The sequence below is a fragment of the Phalangium opilio genome, unplaced genomic scaffold, assembly GCF_054372755.1.
Source record: "Phalangium opilio isolate 3A_F unplaced genomic scaffold, DU_Popi_V2 ptg000098l_1, whole genome shotgun sequence".
NCBI lineage: Eukaryota > Metazoa > Arthropoda > Arachnida > Opiliones > Phalangiidae > Phalangium > Phalangium opilio.
In genome coordinates, this window is record NW_028324201.1 from 2,583,353 (window position 1) to 2,601,810 (window position 18,458).

At 39.6% G+C, this 18,458-nt stretch overlaps 1 protein-coding gene and 13 non-coding genes across 14 annotated transcripts; 12 read left to right on the forward strand and 2 right to left on the reverse strand.

Annotated features, from left to right (window-relative positions):
* The first annotated feature begins 314 nt into the window (after positions 1-314).
* Positions 315-386, forward strand: TRNAE-CUC (transfer RNA glutamic acid (anticodon CUC)). Its single transcript has one exon. It is a non-coding gene; the product is annotated as a tRNA-Glu (tRNA).
* Positions 387-614: 228 nt separating this feature from the next.
* TRNAE-UUC (transfer RNA glutamic acid (anticodon UUC)) lies at positions 615-686 on the forward strand. The gene has a single exon. It is a non-coding gene; the product is annotated as a tRNA-Glu (tRNA).
* A 78-nt stretch (positions 687-764) lies between these two features.
* On the forward strand, positions 765-836 carry TRNAE-UUC (transfer RNA glutamic acid (anticodon UUC)). The gene has a single exon. It is a non-coding gene; the product is annotated as a tRNA-Glu (tRNA).
* A 78-nt stretch (positions 837-914) lies between these two features.
* Positions 915-986, forward strand: TRNAE-UUC (transfer RNA glutamic acid (anticodon UUC)). The gene has a single exon. It is a non-coding gene; the product is annotated as a tRNA-Glu (tRNA).
* A 380-nt stretch (positions 987-1,366) lies between these two features.
* TRNAE-CUC (transfer RNA glutamic acid (anticodon CUC)) lies at positions 1,367-1,438 on the forward strand. Its single transcript has one exon. It is a non-coding gene; the product is annotated as a tRNA-Glu (tRNA).
* A 1,083-nt stretch (positions 1,439-2,521) lies between these two features.
* On the forward strand, positions 2,522-2,593 carry TRNAE-CUC (transfer RNA glutamic acid (anticodon CUC)). The gene has a single exon. It is a non-coding gene; the product is annotated as a tRNA-Glu (tRNA).
* A 626-nt stretch (positions 2,594-3,219) lies between these two features.
* TRNAE-CUC (transfer RNA glutamic acid (anticodon CUC)) lies at positions 3,220-3,291 on the forward strand. The gene has a single exon. It is a non-coding gene; the product is annotated as a tRNA-Glu (tRNA).
* A 228-nt stretch (positions 3,292-3,519) lies between these two features.
* TRNAE-UUC (transfer RNA glutamic acid (anticodon UUC)) lies at positions 3,520-3,591 on the forward strand. Its single transcript has one exon. It is a non-coding gene; the product is annotated as a tRNA-Glu (tRNA).
* Positions 3,592-3,669: 78 nt separating this feature from the next.
* On the forward strand, positions 3,670-3,741 carry TRNAE-UUC (transfer RNA glutamic acid (anticodon UUC)). Its single transcript has one exon. It is a non-coding gene; the product is annotated as a tRNA-Glu (tRNA).
* Positions 3,742-3,819: 78 nt separating this feature from the next.
* On the forward strand, positions 3,820-3,891 carry TRNAE-UUC (transfer RNA glutamic acid (anticodon UUC)). The gene has a single exon. It is a non-coding gene; the product is annotated as a tRNA-Glu (tRNA).
* A 380-nt stretch (positions 3,892-4,271) lies between these two features.
* Positions 4,272-4,343, forward strand: TRNAE-CUC (transfer RNA glutamic acid (anticodon CUC)). Its single transcript has one exon. It is a non-coding gene; the product is annotated as a tRNA-Glu (tRNA).
* Positions 4,344-5,427: 1,084 nt separating this feature from the next.
* On the forward strand, positions 5,428-5,499 carry TRNAE-CUC (transfer RNA glutamic acid (anticodon CUC)). Its single transcript has one exon. It is a non-coding gene; the product is annotated as a tRNA-Glu (tRNA).
* Positions 5,500-14,806: 9,307 nt separating this feature from the next.
* On the reverse strand, positions 14,807-14,879 carry TRNAV-CAC (transfer RNA valine (anticodon CAC)). The gene has a single exon. It is a non-coding gene; the product is annotated as a tRNA-Val (tRNA).
* A 2,297-nt stretch (positions 14,880-17,176) lies between these two features.
* Positions 17,177-17,695, reverse strand: LOC149634462 (uncharacterized). Its single transcript, XM_089851028.1, has one exon. It carries the CDS (start codon positions 17,693-17,695, stop codon positions 17,177-17,179), a length of 519 nt encoding a protein of 172 aa, XP_089707154.1.
* Positions 17,696-18,458: the final 763 nt, after the last annotated feature.

Sequence of the window (18,458 nt, forward strand, 5' to 3'; positions counted from 1 at the left end):
GACTTGGTTGAGGAAGTCCGATAAGGTCTATAGGCTAGGATATCTGGCTTTCACCCATACGGCCCGGGTTCGATTCCCGGTATCGGAGCGTGTGCTTTTGTACAGGTTTTGAAGAATAGACTTAAGGATATAGGTTTATGAATTGAATTAAGACTTGTTTGAGCAAGTCCGATATGGTCTCTTGGGTAGGATACCTCGTTTTCACCCAGAAGGCCCGGGTTCGATTCCCGGTATCGGAGACTGTGCTTTGTACCGCTTTTTAAGAATACATTTAAAGACACATTTATAGGAATATTTAGGGTTGTTCCAACCAGTCCGATATGGTCTAGTGGCTAGGATATCTGGCTCTCACCCAGAAGGCCCGGGTTCGATTTCCGGTATCGGAGCGAGTGCTTTGTACCGCTTTTCAAGAATAGACTTAAGGATATAGGTTTATGAATAGAATTAAGACTTGGTTGAGCAAGTCCGATATGGTCTAGTGGCTAGGATATCTGGCTTTCACCCGGAAGGCACGGGTTCGATTCCCGGTACCGGAGACTGTTCTTTGTACAGCTTTTAAAGAATAAATTTAAAGACACATTTATACGAATAATATCTAGGGTTGCTCAAACCAGTCCGATATGGTCTAGTGGCTAGGATATCTGGCTTTCACCCAGAAGGCCCGGGTTCGATTCCCGGTATCGGAGACTGTGCTTTGTACCGCTTTTCAAGAATAGACTTAAGGATATAGGTTTACGAATAGAATTAAGACTTGGTTGAGCAAGTCCGATATGGTCTAGTGGCTAGGATACCTGGCTTTCACCCAGAAGGCCCGGGTTCGATTCCCGGTATCGGAGACTGTGCTTTGTACCGCTTTTAAAGAATAAATTTAAAGACACATTTATAGGAATAATGTCTAGGGTTGCTCAAGCCAGTCCGATATGGTCTAGTGGCTAGGATATCTGGCTTTCACCCAGAAGGCCCGGGTTCGATTCCCGGTATCGGAGCTAGTGCTTTTGTACCGCTTTTCAAGAATAGACTTAAGGATATAGGTTTATGAATAGAATTAAGACTTGGTTGAGCAAGTCAGATATGGTCTAGTGGGTAGGATACCTGGCTTTCACCCAGAAGGCCCGGGAGCGATTCCCGGTATCGGAGCGAGTTTTTTTGTACAGCTTTTGAAGAATAGACTTAAGGATATAGGTTTATGAATAGAATTAAGACTTGGTTCGGCAAGTCCGATAGGTCTGGTGGCTAGGATATCTGGCTTTCACCCAGAAGGCCCGGGTTCGATTCCCGGTGTCGGAGCGACTGCTTATGTACCGCTTTTGAAGAATAAACTTAAAGACACATTTATAGGAATAATATTTAGGATTGTTCCATCCAGTCCGATATGGTCTTGTTGCTAGGATATCTGGCTCTCACCCAGAAGGCCCGGGTTCGATTCCCGGTATCGGAGCTAGTGCTTTTGTACCGCTTTTAAAGAACAGACTTAAGGATATAGCCTAGGTTTATGAATAGAATTAAGACTTGGTTGAGCAAGTCCGGTATGGTTTAGTGGCTAGGATACATGGCTCTCACCCAGAAGGCCCGGGTTCGATTCCCGGTATCGGAGCGAGTGCTTTTGTTTCGCTTTTCAAGAATAGATTTAAGGATATAGGTTTATGAATAGAATTAAGACTTGGTTAAGGAAGTCCGATAAGGTCTATAGGCTAGGATATCTGGCTTTCACCCGGAAGGCCCGGGTTCATTCCCGGTATCGGAGCGAGTTTTTTTGTACAGCTTTTGAAGAATAGACTTAAGGATATAGGTTTATGAATAGAATTAAGACTTGGTTCGGGAAGTCCGATAGGTCTAGTGGCTAGGATATCTGGCTTTCACCCAGAAGGCCCGGGTTCGATTCCCGGTGTCGGAGCGACTGCTTATGTACCGCTTTTGAAGATTTAACTTAAAGACACATTTATAGGAATAATATTTAGGATTGTTCCATCCAGTCCGATATGGTCTTGTTGCTAGGATATCTGGCTCTGACCCAGAAGGCCCGGGTTCGATTCCCGTATCGGTGCGAGTGCTTTTGTTTCGCTTTTCAAGAATAGATTTAAGGATATAGATTTATGAATAGAATTAAGACTTGGTTGAGGAAGTCCGATATGGTCTAGTGGCTAGGATACCTGCCTTTTACCCCGCATTTGAAGAATAAACTTAAAGACACATTCATAGGAATAATATTTTGGGTTGTGCCAACCAGTCCGATATGGTCTAGTGGTACCTGGCTTTCACCCAGAAGGCCCGGGTTCCATTCCCGGTATCGGAGCGAGTGCTTTTGTTTCGCTTTTCAAGAATAGATTTAAGGATATAGGTTTATGAATAGAATTAAGACTTGGTTGAGGAAGTCCGATAAGGTCTATAGGCTAGGATATCTGGCTTTCACCCGGAAGGCCCGGGTTCGATTCCCGGTATCGGAGACTGTGCTTTGTACCGTTTTAAAGAAAAAATTTAAAGACACATTTATAGGAATAATGTCTAGGGTTGCTCAAACCAGTCCGATATGGTCTAGTGGCTAGGATATCTGGCTCTCACCCAGAAGGCCCGGGTTCGATTCCCGGTATCGGAGCGAGTGCTTTTGTTTCGCTTTTCAAGAATAGATTTAAGGATATAGATTTATGAATAGAATTAAGACTTGGTTGAGGAAGTCCGATATGGTCTAGTGGCTAGGATACCTGCCTTTTACCCCGCATTTGAAGAATAAACTTAAAGACACATTCATAGGAATAATATTTTGGGTTGTGCCAACCAGTCCGATATGGTCTAGTGGTACCTGGCTTTCACCCAGAAGGCCCGGGTTCGATTCCCGGTATCGGAGCGAGTGCTTTTGTTTCGCTTTTCAAGAATAGATTTAAGGATATAGGTTTATGAATAGAATTAAGACTTGGTTGAGGAAGTCCGATAAGGTTTATAGGCTAGGATATCTGGCTTTCACCCATACGGCCCGGGTTCGATTCCCGGTATCGGAGCGTGTGCTTTTGTACAGGTTTTGAAGAATAGACTTAAGGATATAGGTTTATGAATTGAATTAAGACTTGTTTGAGCAAGTCCGATATGGTCTCTTGGGTAGGATACCTCGTTTTCACCCAGAAGGCCCGGGTTCGATTCCCGGTATCGGAGACTGTGCTTTGTACCGCTTTTTAAGAATACATTTAAAGACACATTTATAGGAATATTTAGGGTTGTTCCAACCAGTCCGATATGGTCTAGTGGCTAGGATATCTGGCTCTCACCCAGAAGGCCCGGGTTCGATTTCCGGTATCGGAGCGAGTGCTTTGTACCGCTTTTCAAGAATAGACTTAAGGATATAGGTTTATGAATAGAATTAAGACTTGGTTGAGCAAGTCCGATATGGTCTAGTGGCTAGGATATCTGGCTTTCACCCGGAAGGCACGGGTTCGTTTCCCGGTACCGGAGACTGCTCTTTGTACAGCTTTTAAAGAATAAATTTAAAGACACATTTATACGAATAATATCTAGGGTTGCTCAAACCAGTCCGATATGGTCTAGTGGCTAGGATATCTGGCTTTCACCCAGAAGGCCCGGGTTCGATTCCCGGTATCGGAGACTGTGCTTTGTACCGCTTTTCAAGAATAGACTTAAGGATATAGGTTTACGAATAGAATTAAGACTTGGTTGAGCAAGTCCGATATGGTCTAGTGGCTAGGATACCTGGCTTTCACCCAGAAGGCCCGGGTTCGATTCCCGGTATCGGAGACTGTGCTTTGTACCGCTTTTAAAGAATAAATTTAAAGACACATTTATAGGAATAATGTCTAGGGTTGCTCAAGCCAGTCCGATATGGTCTAGTGGCTAGGATATCTGGCTTTCACCCAGAAGGCCCGGGTTCGATTCCCGGTATCGGAGCTAGTGCTTTTGTACCGCTTTTCAAGAATAGACTTAAGGATATAGGTTTATGAATAGAATTAAGACTTGGTTGAGCAAGTCAGATATGGTCTAGTGGGTAGGATACCTGGCTTTCACCCAGAAGGCCCGGGAGCGATTCCCGGTATCGGAGCGAGTTTTTTTGTACAGCTTTTGAAGAATAGACTTAAGGATATAGGTTTATGAATAGAATTAAGACTTGGTTCGGCAAGTCCGATAGGTCTGGTGGCTAGGATATCTGGCTTTCACCCAGAAGGCCCGGGTTCGATTCCCGGTGTCGGAGCGACTGCTTATGTACCGCTTTTGAAGAATAAACTTAAAGACACATTTATAGGAATAATATTTAGGATTGTTCCATCCAGTCCGATATGGTCTTGTTGCTAGGATATCTGGCTCTCACCCAGAAGGCCCGGGTTCGATTCCCGGTATCGGAGCTAGTGCTTTTGTACCGCTTTTAAAGAACAGACTTAAGGATATAGCCTAGGTTTATGAATAGAATTAAGACTTGGTTGAGCAAGTCCGGTATGGTTTAGTGGCTAGGATACATGGCTCTCACCCAGAAGGCCCGGGTTCGATTCCCGGTATCGGAGCGAGTGCTTTTGTTTCGCTTTTCAAGAATAGATTTAAGGATATAGGTTTATGAATAGAATTAAGACTTGGTTAAGGAAGTCCGATAAGGTCTATAGGCTAGGATATCTGGCTTTCACCCGGAAGGCCCGGGTTCATTCCCGGTATCGGAGCGAGTTTTTTTGTACAGCTTTTGAAGAATAGACTTAAGGATATAGGTTTATGAATAGAATTAAGACTTGGTTCGGCAAGTCCGATAGGTCTAGTGGCTAGGATATCTGGCTTTCACCCAGAAGGCCCGGGTTCGATTCCCGGTGTCGGAGCGACTGCTTATGTACCGCTTTTGAAGATTTAACTTAAAGACACATTTATAGGAATAATATTTAGGATTGTTCCATCCAGTCCGATATGGTCTTGTTGCTAGGATATCTGGCTCTGACCCAGAAGGCCCGGGTTCGATTCCCGTATCGGTGCGAGTGCTTTTGTTTCGCTTTTCAAGAATAGATTTAAGGATATAGATTTATGAATAGAATTAAGACTTGGTTGAGGAAGTCCGATATGGTCTAGTGGCTAGGATACCTGCCTTTTACCCCGCATTTGAAGAATAAACTTAAAGACACATTCATAGGAATAATATTTTGGGTTGTGCCAACCAGTCCGATATGGTCTAGTGGTACCTGGCTTTCACCCAGAAGGCCCGGGTTCCATTCCCGGTATCGGAGCGAGTGCTTTTGTTTCGCTTTTCAAGAATAGATTTAAGGATATAGGTTTATGAATAGAATTAAGACTTGGTTGAGGAAGTCCGATAAGGTCTATAGGCTAGGATATCTGGCTTTCACCCGGAAGGCCCGGGTTCGATTCCCGGTATCGGAGACTGTGCTTTGTACCGCTTTTAAAGAAAAAATTTAAAGACACATTTATAGGAATAATGTCTAGGGTTGCTCAAACCAGTCCGATATGGTCTAGTGGCTAGGATATCTGGCTCTCACCCAGAAGGCCCGGGTTCGATTCCCGGTATCGGAGCTAGTGCTTTTGTACCGCTTTTCAAGAACAGACTTAAGGATATAGCCTAGGTTTATGAATAGAATTAAGACTTGGCTAAACAAGTCCGATATGGTTTAGTGGCTAGGATATCTAGCTTTCACCCAGAAGGCCCGGGTTCGATTCACGATATCGAAGCGACTGCTTTTGTACTGCATTTGAAGAATAAACTTAAAGACACATTTATAGGAATAATATTTAGAATTGTTCCATCCAGCCCGATATGGTCTAGTGGCTAGGATATCTTTATAATGAGCAAAAATATATTGTATTTGAAAGTCGATTGAATAATCTCTTACAAAGGGTGAAATTCCAGAACAGTTCTTGTTTGAAAGTTGTCGATACAAGCACTATACGGAAATCAGAGAATGAAGGCAGTCAACTATCGGTGTGGTTTAATTCAGAGCTGTGCTAATTAATTAGAAATTCAATTAGCTAACTAATTAATTAGCAACATTTACTAATTGAAAATGGTAATTGAATTTTAATTACCTTAGTGCTAATTGAGAAGTAATTCTAATTAATTACCAACATTTACTAATTGAAAATGGTAGTTGAATTTTAATTACCTTAGTGCTAATTGATAAGTAATTCTAATTAATTAGTACACTGTTAAAAAAATGGAACTGTTTGACACCTTTAGAGGGGCTTCCTAATACATCCCCAGCAGCACCCCTATTGGTGTTTAAAAGCACCATTCGAGAGGATGTCAATACGCACCTTTGAAAACGGTGCGAAATAATACCTTCTCTGAAGGTGCTTTTTATATCCTGTTAGGTGTTTTAATCACTTTGAATAGAGGTGTATATTAATGCCAGAAAAAGTGTTTATAAACCCTTTAAAAAAAGGTCTTTTTGAGACTAATTTGGTGTTTTTAAATTCCATTGACGTTGGTGCTTTTTAATTCCTGTTAGGTTTAAAACATTACCCTTAATCGAGGTTTAAAATTATACCAGAAAGGTGTCTATAGACTCTGTAAAAGGTGTTTTTTGAAATGATTGTTTTTCAAAACAAATGAGTTACCATAGATTAGTCTTTCAAAATAGCTGCTCAAATCCATTTGATTAAGGGTAAACGTTTCTTCTGCTGTAAGCCTTATTCAACCGTGCAAGAATTGATACGCGTGCGAAGGTTACGTTTAACCTTTACTGTATATCCTCAATTGTTATATTTAAGGACCTGATTTATATCATTTAAAAGTATTTAATTTTCGGCTCACTGTGAACCGTCAAGACCTCCTCAAAGACACACGAATTTATGGAACCAAACCGAACAACGCTAACCAAATTCTTTAAAAGTAGCATTCAGTGTAACTAGGGAAGTTTTATTTCACGTTTACACTGTATATAAATGTAGTCAAACTGAATTAAAAAGTAAACACCAAATTTGAAATATTAATATAAAAGATGTTCTTGCAATATTGAAATGAAACAGAGCTTTTCAGCTACAAAACTACAAAAAGAATCGTAATGCCGAAATATATTTAATATATTTTCATTTAATATTCTACAATAAGAAAATGTTATGGTTTTGTAAGAGATAATTTTATTTTACTCGCTTTATATTAACTTTGATATGCGCATAGTGTTTCGATTCAGATGCAAGCTTCATAACTCGTTCTATATAAACTTTCACTTGAGTCGTTTCGAAGAAAGAAGATTATCTTTAATAATTAAATAAATATAAATGATATTAATTTTTTTAATCGTCACTATTTTACCTTAATTCTAGTTAAGTGGTTTAAAGAAACGTTATTCTTAAAATGATTTTAAATATAGCTATTGTTGACGTTTGACTTCTAGCGTAAACCGTTTTCACAAATTTTGGAAATTTAGGGTATATAAGGCGATTGATTGACTAATGGTAGGAATAAGCGCTATTGCGTGAACGTTTGGTCGAAGCCCTGCCATTGGGAGGCTATAGTCGTTTCTCGTAACTTAAGCCGATCGCGCGTACATCTTAATCTCAACGATGATAATGGAGTAGAAGCCAATGTTTCAGATTGGCGTGTATGTGGTATACACAGAAGACTTATATGATGGTGTTGTCAGAAGTCAATAAGTACAGATAAACGTGTATGTCGTATATACCGTTAGAAAAACAAGATTGGAGATTGCGTAATGAAGTAGAATTTTACCTCTCCGAGTGACGATGACGTCACGGAGAGGTATTGCACTGAACGTATCTGTGTGTCTGTCTGTTACCGTGTTCGCAGTTGGCAAGTCGATGCAAACGTGTTCGCAATTTCCGGACCGCGTTCGCAGTATACAGAAATTTGAAAAATGTTACTTCGTTGCTATATCCAACTTATTTAAGGTCAATCATTAACTATCCGTTACACCTTCATCTACTGTCTAACCACCAATTGTTTCATCTACTGTCTAGCTACCAAATGTTTCAAACAATGCCAACCGGTATTTAATAGCTTCTAACAACAACACAATGCAATAGTCTTTCGTGCACACCACATTCGCCACACGCAGCGAGCGGCTAGGGTTACGAGAAACGTCTAGCCTCCCAATGGCAGAGCTTCCACCATAGATTCACGCAATTGCGCATTTTCTTACCTCTTAGTGTGAATCAATCACCTTTTATACCCTTAATTTACAAAAGTTCTGATATAGGTGTTCCCTAGAAATAATAAAATAACGTTAAAATGCGGCGGAGCCCCGTCGTGCCCAAACTACATGTCTCGTCGCAAAACCAATGGTACGTCGTCTAGTAGCTGGAAATTTTTTTTTGCAGAAATCGCAATTATGCCTCTCTGTTAAGCCTTGGTTCCAAAAAGAACGGTCCAATTAGATGATCACCCACAATTCCGCACCAGACGTTCAAGCTGAATTGAACTTGGTGAGCCCTAACACTAGTAGCGTGCGGTTTTTGTTGCGCCCACTGATGCTCGTAGTACATGTTCAATATGCCGTCACGGGAGAAACTTGCCTCACCAGTAACTTAAAGGTTAGGTGGTAAGTTAATATCTTGACGTCGAGCCATAAACCATTGAGAAAAGTCTAGTCGTCTCGGATAATCCGTTTCGTTAAGTGCTTGGACCTTTTGTAGATGGTAAGGATGAAATTTATTTTCTCGGACAATTCGCCAGACAAGTGCGTGAGTTACCCCCGATTGCCGCCCAACTTTCCTGGTGTTTGTTACCCTCTGCGAGACCATACATCAGATGCATATCCGCATACTCTGCATTTGTATTGGAAGCTCAACGTTTGCACCAGGACCGCTTCCTTCAAAGACAGTTGTCCAATCAACAAACTATCCAAGCTGTCGACAGACGATTGAGAGAGGGAGGAAAGATCCAACCTGCGGGAACGTGGGGCTATAGCTCAAGACGTTCCTGAAGTTGTGGAGGAACAAGTACTCAACATATTCGAGGATGGTCCCGCAACAAGCACCAGGAAAGTTGGGCGCCAATTGGGGGGTAACTCACGTACTTGTCTAGCGAATTCTCCGAGGAGATAAATTTCATCCTTACCATCTACAAAAGGTCCAAGCACTAAACGAAACGGATTATCCGAGATGACTAGACTTTTGTCAATGGTTTAGGGCTCGATGTCATGATATTACCTTACTATCTAACCTTGTAGTTACTGATGAGGCAAGTTTCTCCCGTGACGGCATATTGAACATGCACAGCAAGCATCAGTGGGCGGAACAAAATCCGCACGCTACTAGTGTTAGGGCTCACCAAGTTCAATTCAGCTTGAACGTCTGGTGCGGAATTGTGGGTGATCATCTAATTGGACCGTTCTTCTTGCAACCAAGGCTTAACGGAGAGGCATAATTGCGATTTCTGCAAGGCAATTTGTTCCAGCTACTAGACGACGTACCATTGGCTAAGCGACGAGACATGTGGTTTAGGCACAACGGTGCACCACCGCATTTTTCGCTCCTAGATAGGGCCCATCTTAAATAAACTTTCCCTTTGAGGTGGATAGGCCGTGGTGGAACGGTTGCGTGGCCTGCCATATCTCCAGACCTAAACCCTTGCGATTTCTTTCTTTGGGGCTACCTTAAGGACTTAGTTTATGAACGTGAAGTGCGAAGCCATACGCAACACTCCAGGGATTTTCGAACGGGTTGGACAGTCGTTAATTCGACGTGCCCAAGTTTGTATCAACGCCGACGTAAAGCAATTCAAACACTTTTTGGAATTACTTCCTGATTCCGTTTAATAATGAAATTAACATTATGGTACTTGATGGTTTCTTGTCACATTTAATCTTCTCTGTGAACATCTAAAACTAAAACGTAGTAAAGCCATACTTTGAGGTCAAGTAGTTCTGGCCAAAGTTTAGTGTCTTACTTGAAATGTTTACGTACCACTTCTCAATGAAAAGCTCTGCATTTATCTGGTCATAGTTTAAGACCGTTGCACACGTTTATGCACCATTGCTAGTAGTTAACAACCTTATTATTTATCTTATATCTCGGTCATTAGCTTATGAATAAATTAGACAACAATTTGGTCATTTGTACAATTCTACCTCCACTATGCGGACGATTTACGTTGTTCTAAGGCCTATTTTCAAGGGCCCATAACGTAGCAACGAAGCACGTTAGACTAATGGTCCAAAGACATTTTTCACTCTGTTTGACCCAACGAACAACCTCCTTGATTTCTTCCAGACCTTTTAGAAACACCCTGTATATGCCTTATTCATAACATTGTGCATAATTGTGCCTCTTTTACAGAGTTTTGGAGCTCTATGAATACCATATTAGGTTTAGAGCCTGTTGGGCATATAGTGGATTCCGAATTTTCAGATGACGACACGTTAGAGGAGTTAAATGTTGTACCTGATCCTTTTTGGAAGCGTAAAGGCTGTATGGCTCATTCGATACAACTAGTAATCAACGCCATTATTAAAAAGGACGCTGATGCCACTGCTTTTATTAAAATCATTAATGATATTATTGGCTTTTTTCGTAAATCACTTATTTGGACAGAAGAATTAAAGAAACGAACTGACGGTAGGGACTTAATTCCCCTTGGTGGAACTAGATGGAATGTTCTCTTTTACGCCATTGAGCGTATATCTGAGGTATATCTTAATAGGATCGTTATCTTCTTAAAAGGACGTTATCTTCTTTTGTTTTGAGTAGCTTCGTAAAAAAGAATAGCCTCACAAACTCAGCAACTATGGCACATTGTGTTTTTCCAAGCTGCTTAATGATAATATATAGAACGTATGATGTTGCAACATGTAAGTCTCGTTTAATTAATTAGCCAAACATGATTGCTGCTGTCAAAGCCGTTATCATCAAGGCAAAGGAAGAAAAGGACCTTTCGATTGATTTTTCCACTCTTCACACTGGCATGGTTGAAGAGGTTAAAAAAATACTGCATTTACTTAAACCTTTAAAGGACACAACAGATCGACTGCAATCTAATGGTATATTAGCACCTGAAATAATCGGGGAACTACTTCAGGCCTTCGACAAGGTCTACGAATGCCGAGCAATTCACTTTGACGAAATACTGTTTTGGACGTGGACTTTGTGACAAGCACGTTGCTAGATCCAAGGCAAAAGCTAGCACCATTTGATGGTAGCTATCCTAAAAAATGCAGATTTCATATCTTTTTAATTTCGCTGAACACATTGCACATTTCATATCTTTTTCATTTCGCTGAACACATTGTACACTTCATATCTTTTTAATTTCGCTATTGCACATTACCGTAGCTATTGTTGATTTAATTAAAACGATGCAATCGTGATCCTATATTTGCAGAATACTTCAGCATCCCTTCCTGGGGTGAGCATTATCAACGAATAAAATGCCCAATGAATGTGCGTACAGCCGTGGATGCGCAGGTTTCCAAAAAGCGGTCAGGGAAACTAGGCTACTTGACACGTGTTCCGTCACCCATGGCTCCCAATGGCCCAGCTAAAGAACTTGACATTTATCTCGCGGAAGATCATCTTAGATATCCATCAGCCGATGAAGATGACGACGGTATTCCAGAGTCGCAGGCCATCCTTGACTACTGGCGTGATAACGCAAAAAGATTTCCTCACCTTTCCAATCTCGCCAGGTGCTACTTGTCCATACCAATTAGTTCTGCTGATGTTGAAAGATCATTTAGTATGGCTGGAAATTATCAGAGAGCGAGAAGGGCAAATCTGTCATTGAAACACGTTGCAAACATCTTGACGTATACGGAATATCGAACGGAGCAAATAAAATGCATGACTGACTTGCAAATATGAACATTTCAATAATTTCAATGACAATTGTTGGTTTAGTATAGAAGCATCCTAACGTATTAAAATTAATCGGTCATTTTACAAATTTTGTCTAACTAAATTAATATCGTACTAAAGTAAAATACTATTAACTCGAATTGCCTTAGTTCTGTTTTTATTTGACGAACTTAAGGTAATATTACGGTGAAATATTGAATATCTCTGTAAAATGTCAACAATATTAAAATTGTTATCTCTTAACCGCAAAATCCGTGGAAATTTTTTCCTTCTCCTTTTCTAAAAGAATATTATATCTGCGTTATTGAACATTCTCATAAAATACACGAAGCATTTTAGAGGAAAGGAACAATGCTTCGAAGCAAACGCGCCGCGAGTGCAGATGAGATTCAGTAATGTAAACATATGTACCGAAAACCTTTATCCCATTCACACTCTAAACATGAAGTACATAACGTTTTCTATGTTTCGTTGAAGTTCAACAGCAAATTTCATAAAAACTAAAAAAGTTCTTTAGATAAATGTTATTATCTTTCCAAATTTTCTATCTTCAACTAAGAAACTACTTTCCCAAAAGGAGGTACATATTTATTTAACCTTCTGAAGATAATAATAGTTTTGCCTTTATAAAAGTAAGACACTCTGAAATGTTTGTTTTGCTCATATTTGAAATTATGTTTATTTTTCGAAAAGCAAATATTGTTAAATGTATATTTTGCGAATTTGCCCACCTCTGATCTCGAACAACTCTACTGAACGTTTCTTGGCTAACTGCCAGAAAAAGCTCTTGATCAATGCCAGTTTTATATGATCCAGTCGCGTAAAAGCCTAATGCAATCAAGATCTAAAAGACTGATTTACACTTTTTTTGTGAACAAGGTTAAACAAAAATTTTAAGGGACTGAGATGAATAAGCCAGACACTGCTTGATTGATTTGAAGCTTCATTTTAATTTTTTCATCGCATCTCTACTAAGCCTTGGTTCCAATCGTTCGCAAATTTTATTAACCAAGCACCGATATAATCGAAAAAGTATAATAAATTGAAAAGTTGGTAGTTCAAAAGCTTTCTCAGGATCTCTTAAAACTCTGTCTCTTCTCAATGCTCTTTGATTTTCTAGTTTTTGCGACGCAAAATTTCGAGGTACATAAAAACATTCGCAGCCACGTTGACCATGAAACTAGCTCTTTAAAAAACGATAGTGTTTCCACCTTTCGCCCAAAAAATGTTTTTCCGCGAAATTTCAAAGTCGTAAAATATTGCAAAGCTAATAAGTTTTTTTCGTACAAAATTAAACAACAGAAAACAAACTAAAAAAAGTCCTTTTTCATGTCGACCTTTTATATGGCAGAAAGTCCCTTCGATAAAATTTTAACAAAAAGATTTACCCTGTTGTTTATTTATCACACGCTTATCAAAATAGTTCTACGATAAAATTGAATGCAAAAGTTGTAGAATACCGATTTGTTGATAACTTGTCGAACTTACGATAAATACGAGTTATTGTATGCGATAACTTGAAAAATACAGTGAATTGGCTCCAATATCATATTTAAATACGAACGAGGAAGAAGTCGAGAATGGTTCAAGTGTACTGCAGTGAATTCACAAAGTTCGCAAACCTGTTTTTGGCATTTTGCAGAAGAAAAATAGTTTTTTTGAATGAAAATATTGAAAATAAAATATAAAGATATGCTGATTCAATAAATTATTATTTCTGTATACACAATTGATTTGAGTAATTTCTTAATCGAAAATCTTCGGAGCCATAATACCTAATTTTTTTAGTAATATTCAACCAGTTTAATTACAGACTTAAAATTAATTTCAAACTTAGGGGCAAATACCATTACATCTAAAATCCACTAGACAGTTTTATAAAATACAGGATTCTCATTGTATTCATCATAGACAGAAAACTCAGGTGAAACGTTCACACATACAATATATTTGGCCTATCTCATGTTGACTATTTGAGGTTTGATTAATTCTCTCATTAACGTTTAAGCGCAAACCGGGCTTCGTGTTGGCGAAAATTTTCTAATATTTAATGACAACTGTTTTTTGGTATAATAACTGACAAAGAAGCACGGTTGTTAAACTATAACGACAGAGACTAGTATAAATTATATAAAAACGTCTTGGTTTGGACCGAGGCCGAAAAAACAAACGATATGTGTGAGGTTTATCAATTGACTGAAGTTTCTGATATTGCAATTTTTTTCTAGTTTTTTTATCCACTCAATCCTTAATCAATATTTAATTCAATCAACTGATTTTACTGTTAATCGATCTAGTCCCTCTAAATTAATTGAAAAAATCACATATCTACGCTGTTTCAAGAACAATTACATTTTCGAAAACATTTTATCATGAAACTAATTGTTCTTGAAAAAGCGTAGATATGTAATTTTTTCAATTAATTTAGAGGGGCTAGATCGATTAACAGTAAAATCAGTTGATCGAATTAAATATTGATTAAGGATTGAGTGGATAAAAATAACTAGAAAAAAATTGCAATATCTGAACTTCAGTCAATTGATAAACCTCACACATATCGTTTGTTTTTTCGGCCTCGGTCCAAACCAAGACGTTTTTATATAATATCTGTCACTTCAGTCTTAATGTAATTAAATTTTGAATAATTATGTTTGCTTTACCGTCATACATTTGCACTCTAAAATATAATGGCATTCAAACACCATATATGCTGTTTTTTCCAGTACCATAAAAGACATCATTTAGGGTGTACTTTAACCCCATTTCAATGATCAATTCACGCCATTTACTAATATTATTTGCAAGTATTAAGGAAATATTAAGCATTTATGCACCATTTACAGTGGCTTTTAACATCTTTTTTAGACAATCTATTGAACTTCTAATATTACTTAGTTTAATGGTTTTAAAAGTAGGGAAAAAGTACGCTACCTATGTCACCTTATTAAACCAAGTGAAGTGAAATAATTGTTCAATATATATTATAACCACTAAACCACAGACACGTGGTAAGTCTAAGTTTTCCAAGAGATCTAACTAATTATTTTGTCCAATCAAGATGGTTAAAACATGTATCTACCAGGGCTTGAACCTGGGACCTTCCGCGTGTGAAGCGGACGTGATAACCACTGCACCATAGATACGTAATAACACTGAGTTTTCCAAGAGATCTAGCTAATTATTATGTCCAATCACGATGGTCAAAGCCTTACTTCTGTAATTAACTAAAATTAACATACTTAGACTTAATTGTTTTGATCAAACTGGCTGATAGCACACCCTGAATACTTAATTGTTAATTTAAGATAATTCCGAAAAGTATCTTCGCCGTAGTTTTTAAGTTATCGGTGGGGAAAAATCACGAAAAACCCATGTTAATCTCCATAGGAATTTAGCAAAAGCGGGTGAATATTACTTTAACGTTACAAAACGGTATCAAGTCATATCTACAAGGGCCTACCGGCCCTGTAGAATAAGACCAATCAGCATAGTGAAACACGTGTAGTTTTAGATTTCATAGATAATTTTAAATTAGTACCTCCGACCAATCGCATAACGCCCTGCCTTTTCGTTAACAAAACTCTCGTGGCACGCTCCATGTCGAAGGAAATTTAGAACGAGATTTAATTAAAGTTGCCTGCCATGTGACAAACGTGGCCTGAGATATGGAGCGTGCCAGTCTAATTTTGTTAACAAAAAGTGTTTGTAGGTATGATTTGACAGTATTCGAAACAAATAAAGTTTAACTCAGATCTTTATTAAAGCGACTTATCTATACAGTGTCTAGTTTCCAAGTGGCGCCAGTGCTCTGTTTTCTATGACGTCATCTCTTATCGGGGGGCGTATACGCAATTGATAAGCGAGATAATCTTTGACCCTTTTGTCTATTAGGTCTACTACCAACATCTTCCCCTTTTAGTTAGATTTCTATACAAAATATTATTTAACATTGTGGCTCTTTTGAACTTAAATAGATTAATGATTAACTAAATGTTCATTATTTAGATTTATAAACAGTATATATAGTTTAACATTGCTACTCTTAAAACTTAAATGGATAGATGATTAACGATTAACTAAATGTCACATTCTAATAAACAAAAAAACTCAAACACTACAAAAATTAATCTTGACGTAATAAGTTCGACCCTTGTCATTGAGCCTCGTATCTGTCAGGTTTGTAAAGTCTTTCTGGTGCACGTAAACATCGCACTCCTATCGAAGTTACTGCAGGGTTGGCCCGTAATGTCAGTCTATTTGGATGGATGGGCTGGTCAGTTTCATCCCGAGCTGCTTCATTCTGGATTTGACTCTGTACCTCTCTTTCTCTACCGCCATTTGGACTCAATGATTGCCTGGGAACATTGGTTGGTCGTGTTCTCTGATGTGTCTGACAACTCCGACTACTATTTGATTGGGCTCCAAGTGGCAGCGTCGTCCTGATTTCACTGTTTCTGTTGCTAAGGCTTCTTTGTCTGACGTGGTTGAGATACGATGCTTGACCGTTAAATGTCGGCACCCATGGATAGGCTGACACTTCCGGCCTACTTAATCTTGTCTCCAGTGGTCGGTAATTTTTGGTCTGAATGACAGTCCTTATCCCAGGAATCTCTCTTAAGTCTTGTCGATTTCTTCGTAGGATATTTCCATGCTCAGTTCTTATTAAGTACGACCTTGGGCCTACTAGTTTTTCACAGGTGCCATTCATCCACGGAGTGTGTCGCTTACGTGGGTTGATTTTAACTTGTTGTCCTTCGATAAGAGGGGCTAGCTCTTTAGTTCCCCGATCGTACCAACGTTTCATGTTTTTCTGCCGCTGGCAATTCAATTTCGGAACATCAGGCACTACTTTTGGTTCTAATTTTTCTAAGTTCGTAGGTAGCAACGATTTTGTTTGCCTTAAATACAATTTTTCTGCTGGCGTGATGCCGTCTTTTTGTGGTGTATTTCTCCAGTCGAGAATGGCAAGCATGACGTCTTGTTTTGCGTAGTCCACCTTCTTCAGTATATTCTTTACTATTTTGACTGCCGATTCAGCCTTGCCGATGGCTTGGCTGTGGTATGGTGGCGTCGTGATATGTAAAAATCCCCAATCCTTTGAGAACTCGGCGTATTCTTGACTGACGAAGTTAGTACCATTGTCTGTGATTAGGACTTGAGGAATCCCATGTCTGGCAAAATGGGTTTTCGTGTGATTTATAATGGTTGTCGACGTCGTGTTAGAGAGCTTATCCACTTCCCAATAATTGCTGTAGTACCAGACTGCTGTAGTAACCAGATAATTGACATTGTGTAGTGTAAATACGTCCTGTGCGACCATTTGCCATGGCAAGGTCGGCACTTCTAATGGTTGCAGGGGTAAGCGATATTGCTTAGTTAAAAACGCTTGACAAGAGCTACACTGATTCACATATTTTGTGATCTCTCTCTCCATACCCGGTCAGTAGACCATATCTTTGGCTTTACGGATAGTTGCTTGGTGACCCGCATGACTATAATGGAGGCGTTCCATGATAGTCTGTCGAATTGAGGCAGGAATCAACATGCGTTGTCCTTTTAGGATGAGCCCTTGAACAACCGTTAAGTCGTCTCTCGATTGCCAGTATTGCCGTAAATTCGGCTCTAAGTTTAGCTTTGCCATCGGCCAACCTTCCAAAATCAGTAAGCGCAACTTTACCAAAGAATCGTCTTCTTCTGTCGCCTTTCGTACTAGATCTCGTGTCGCCGAGCTTACCGCTAGATAACGTATTGGGTCTACTGCCGCTATTACCTCACAGACGCCTTCTTGAATCTGATAGATATCTTTATGTGGCAATTGAGCTGGTCCCCTATGTGGTAAGAACGCTCGACTAAGCATATCTGCGATGTGGAGGGTCGTCCCTTGTTTGTATTGGACTTCTAGCGTATAGGATTGAAGTTTCAACAACATTCTTTGAAGAAGTTTCGGTGCAATGCGCATAGGTTTCTTAAAAATCGGTATCAGTGGCTTGTGGTCAGTCTCTATCTTGATTTTCTGGGAGCAGCCGATGTAATGATCCAACCGGACACATCCAAATACGATGGCCAAGCACTCCTTTTCAATCACTGATGGTTAATGCTAGAGACGCATACGCAACAGGTCGCCCGTCCTGAAGTAAAACTGCTCCCAAGCCCGCCTCAGAGGCATCACACTGGATTGTGATTTCCTTACGTTGGTCGTAATATGCTAGTACCGGAGCCTCGGTCAGTAAGATTTTCAATATCTGGAACGCTTCTGCCTTCCTGTCTTGCCAGATGTACTCTGCTTTCTTTGCAAGTAGGGCCCTGAAGGGCTCCTTGATTATGGACATTGCCGGCAGATAGCGGTTTAAGTAATTTACTTTCATCGGGTCTGGTTTAATGCCTTGTGCCGAAATTGTATGTCCCATATAAGTCACCTCTTGAAGAGCCAATCGAATTTTACTTCTGTTTAGTTTCAGGTGACCCTCTCTAGCTCGTTGTTGTGTCGCTTTTAGATTTTGATTGTGATCTTTTATCGCTTCGTCCAAAGTTGCGCCACAGCCCACAACTAAGATGTCATCAAGTATATCGAATACACCTTTCAGACCTCCTAGCAGCTCAACCATTTTACGTTGGAATTCCTCTGGTGCGGAGGAAATTCCAAAGGGCATTCTTAAGTACCGGTATCTTCCAAACGTTGTCCAGAACGTTGTTAAAAAGGAGCTTTTCTCCGTTAACCGGAC

Coding starts and splice junctions, on each gene's coding strand:
- LOC149634462 (XM_089851028.1), bottom strand. CDS start 17,695: ATGCGCATTGCACCGAAACTTCTTCAAAGAATGTTGTTGAAACTTCAA.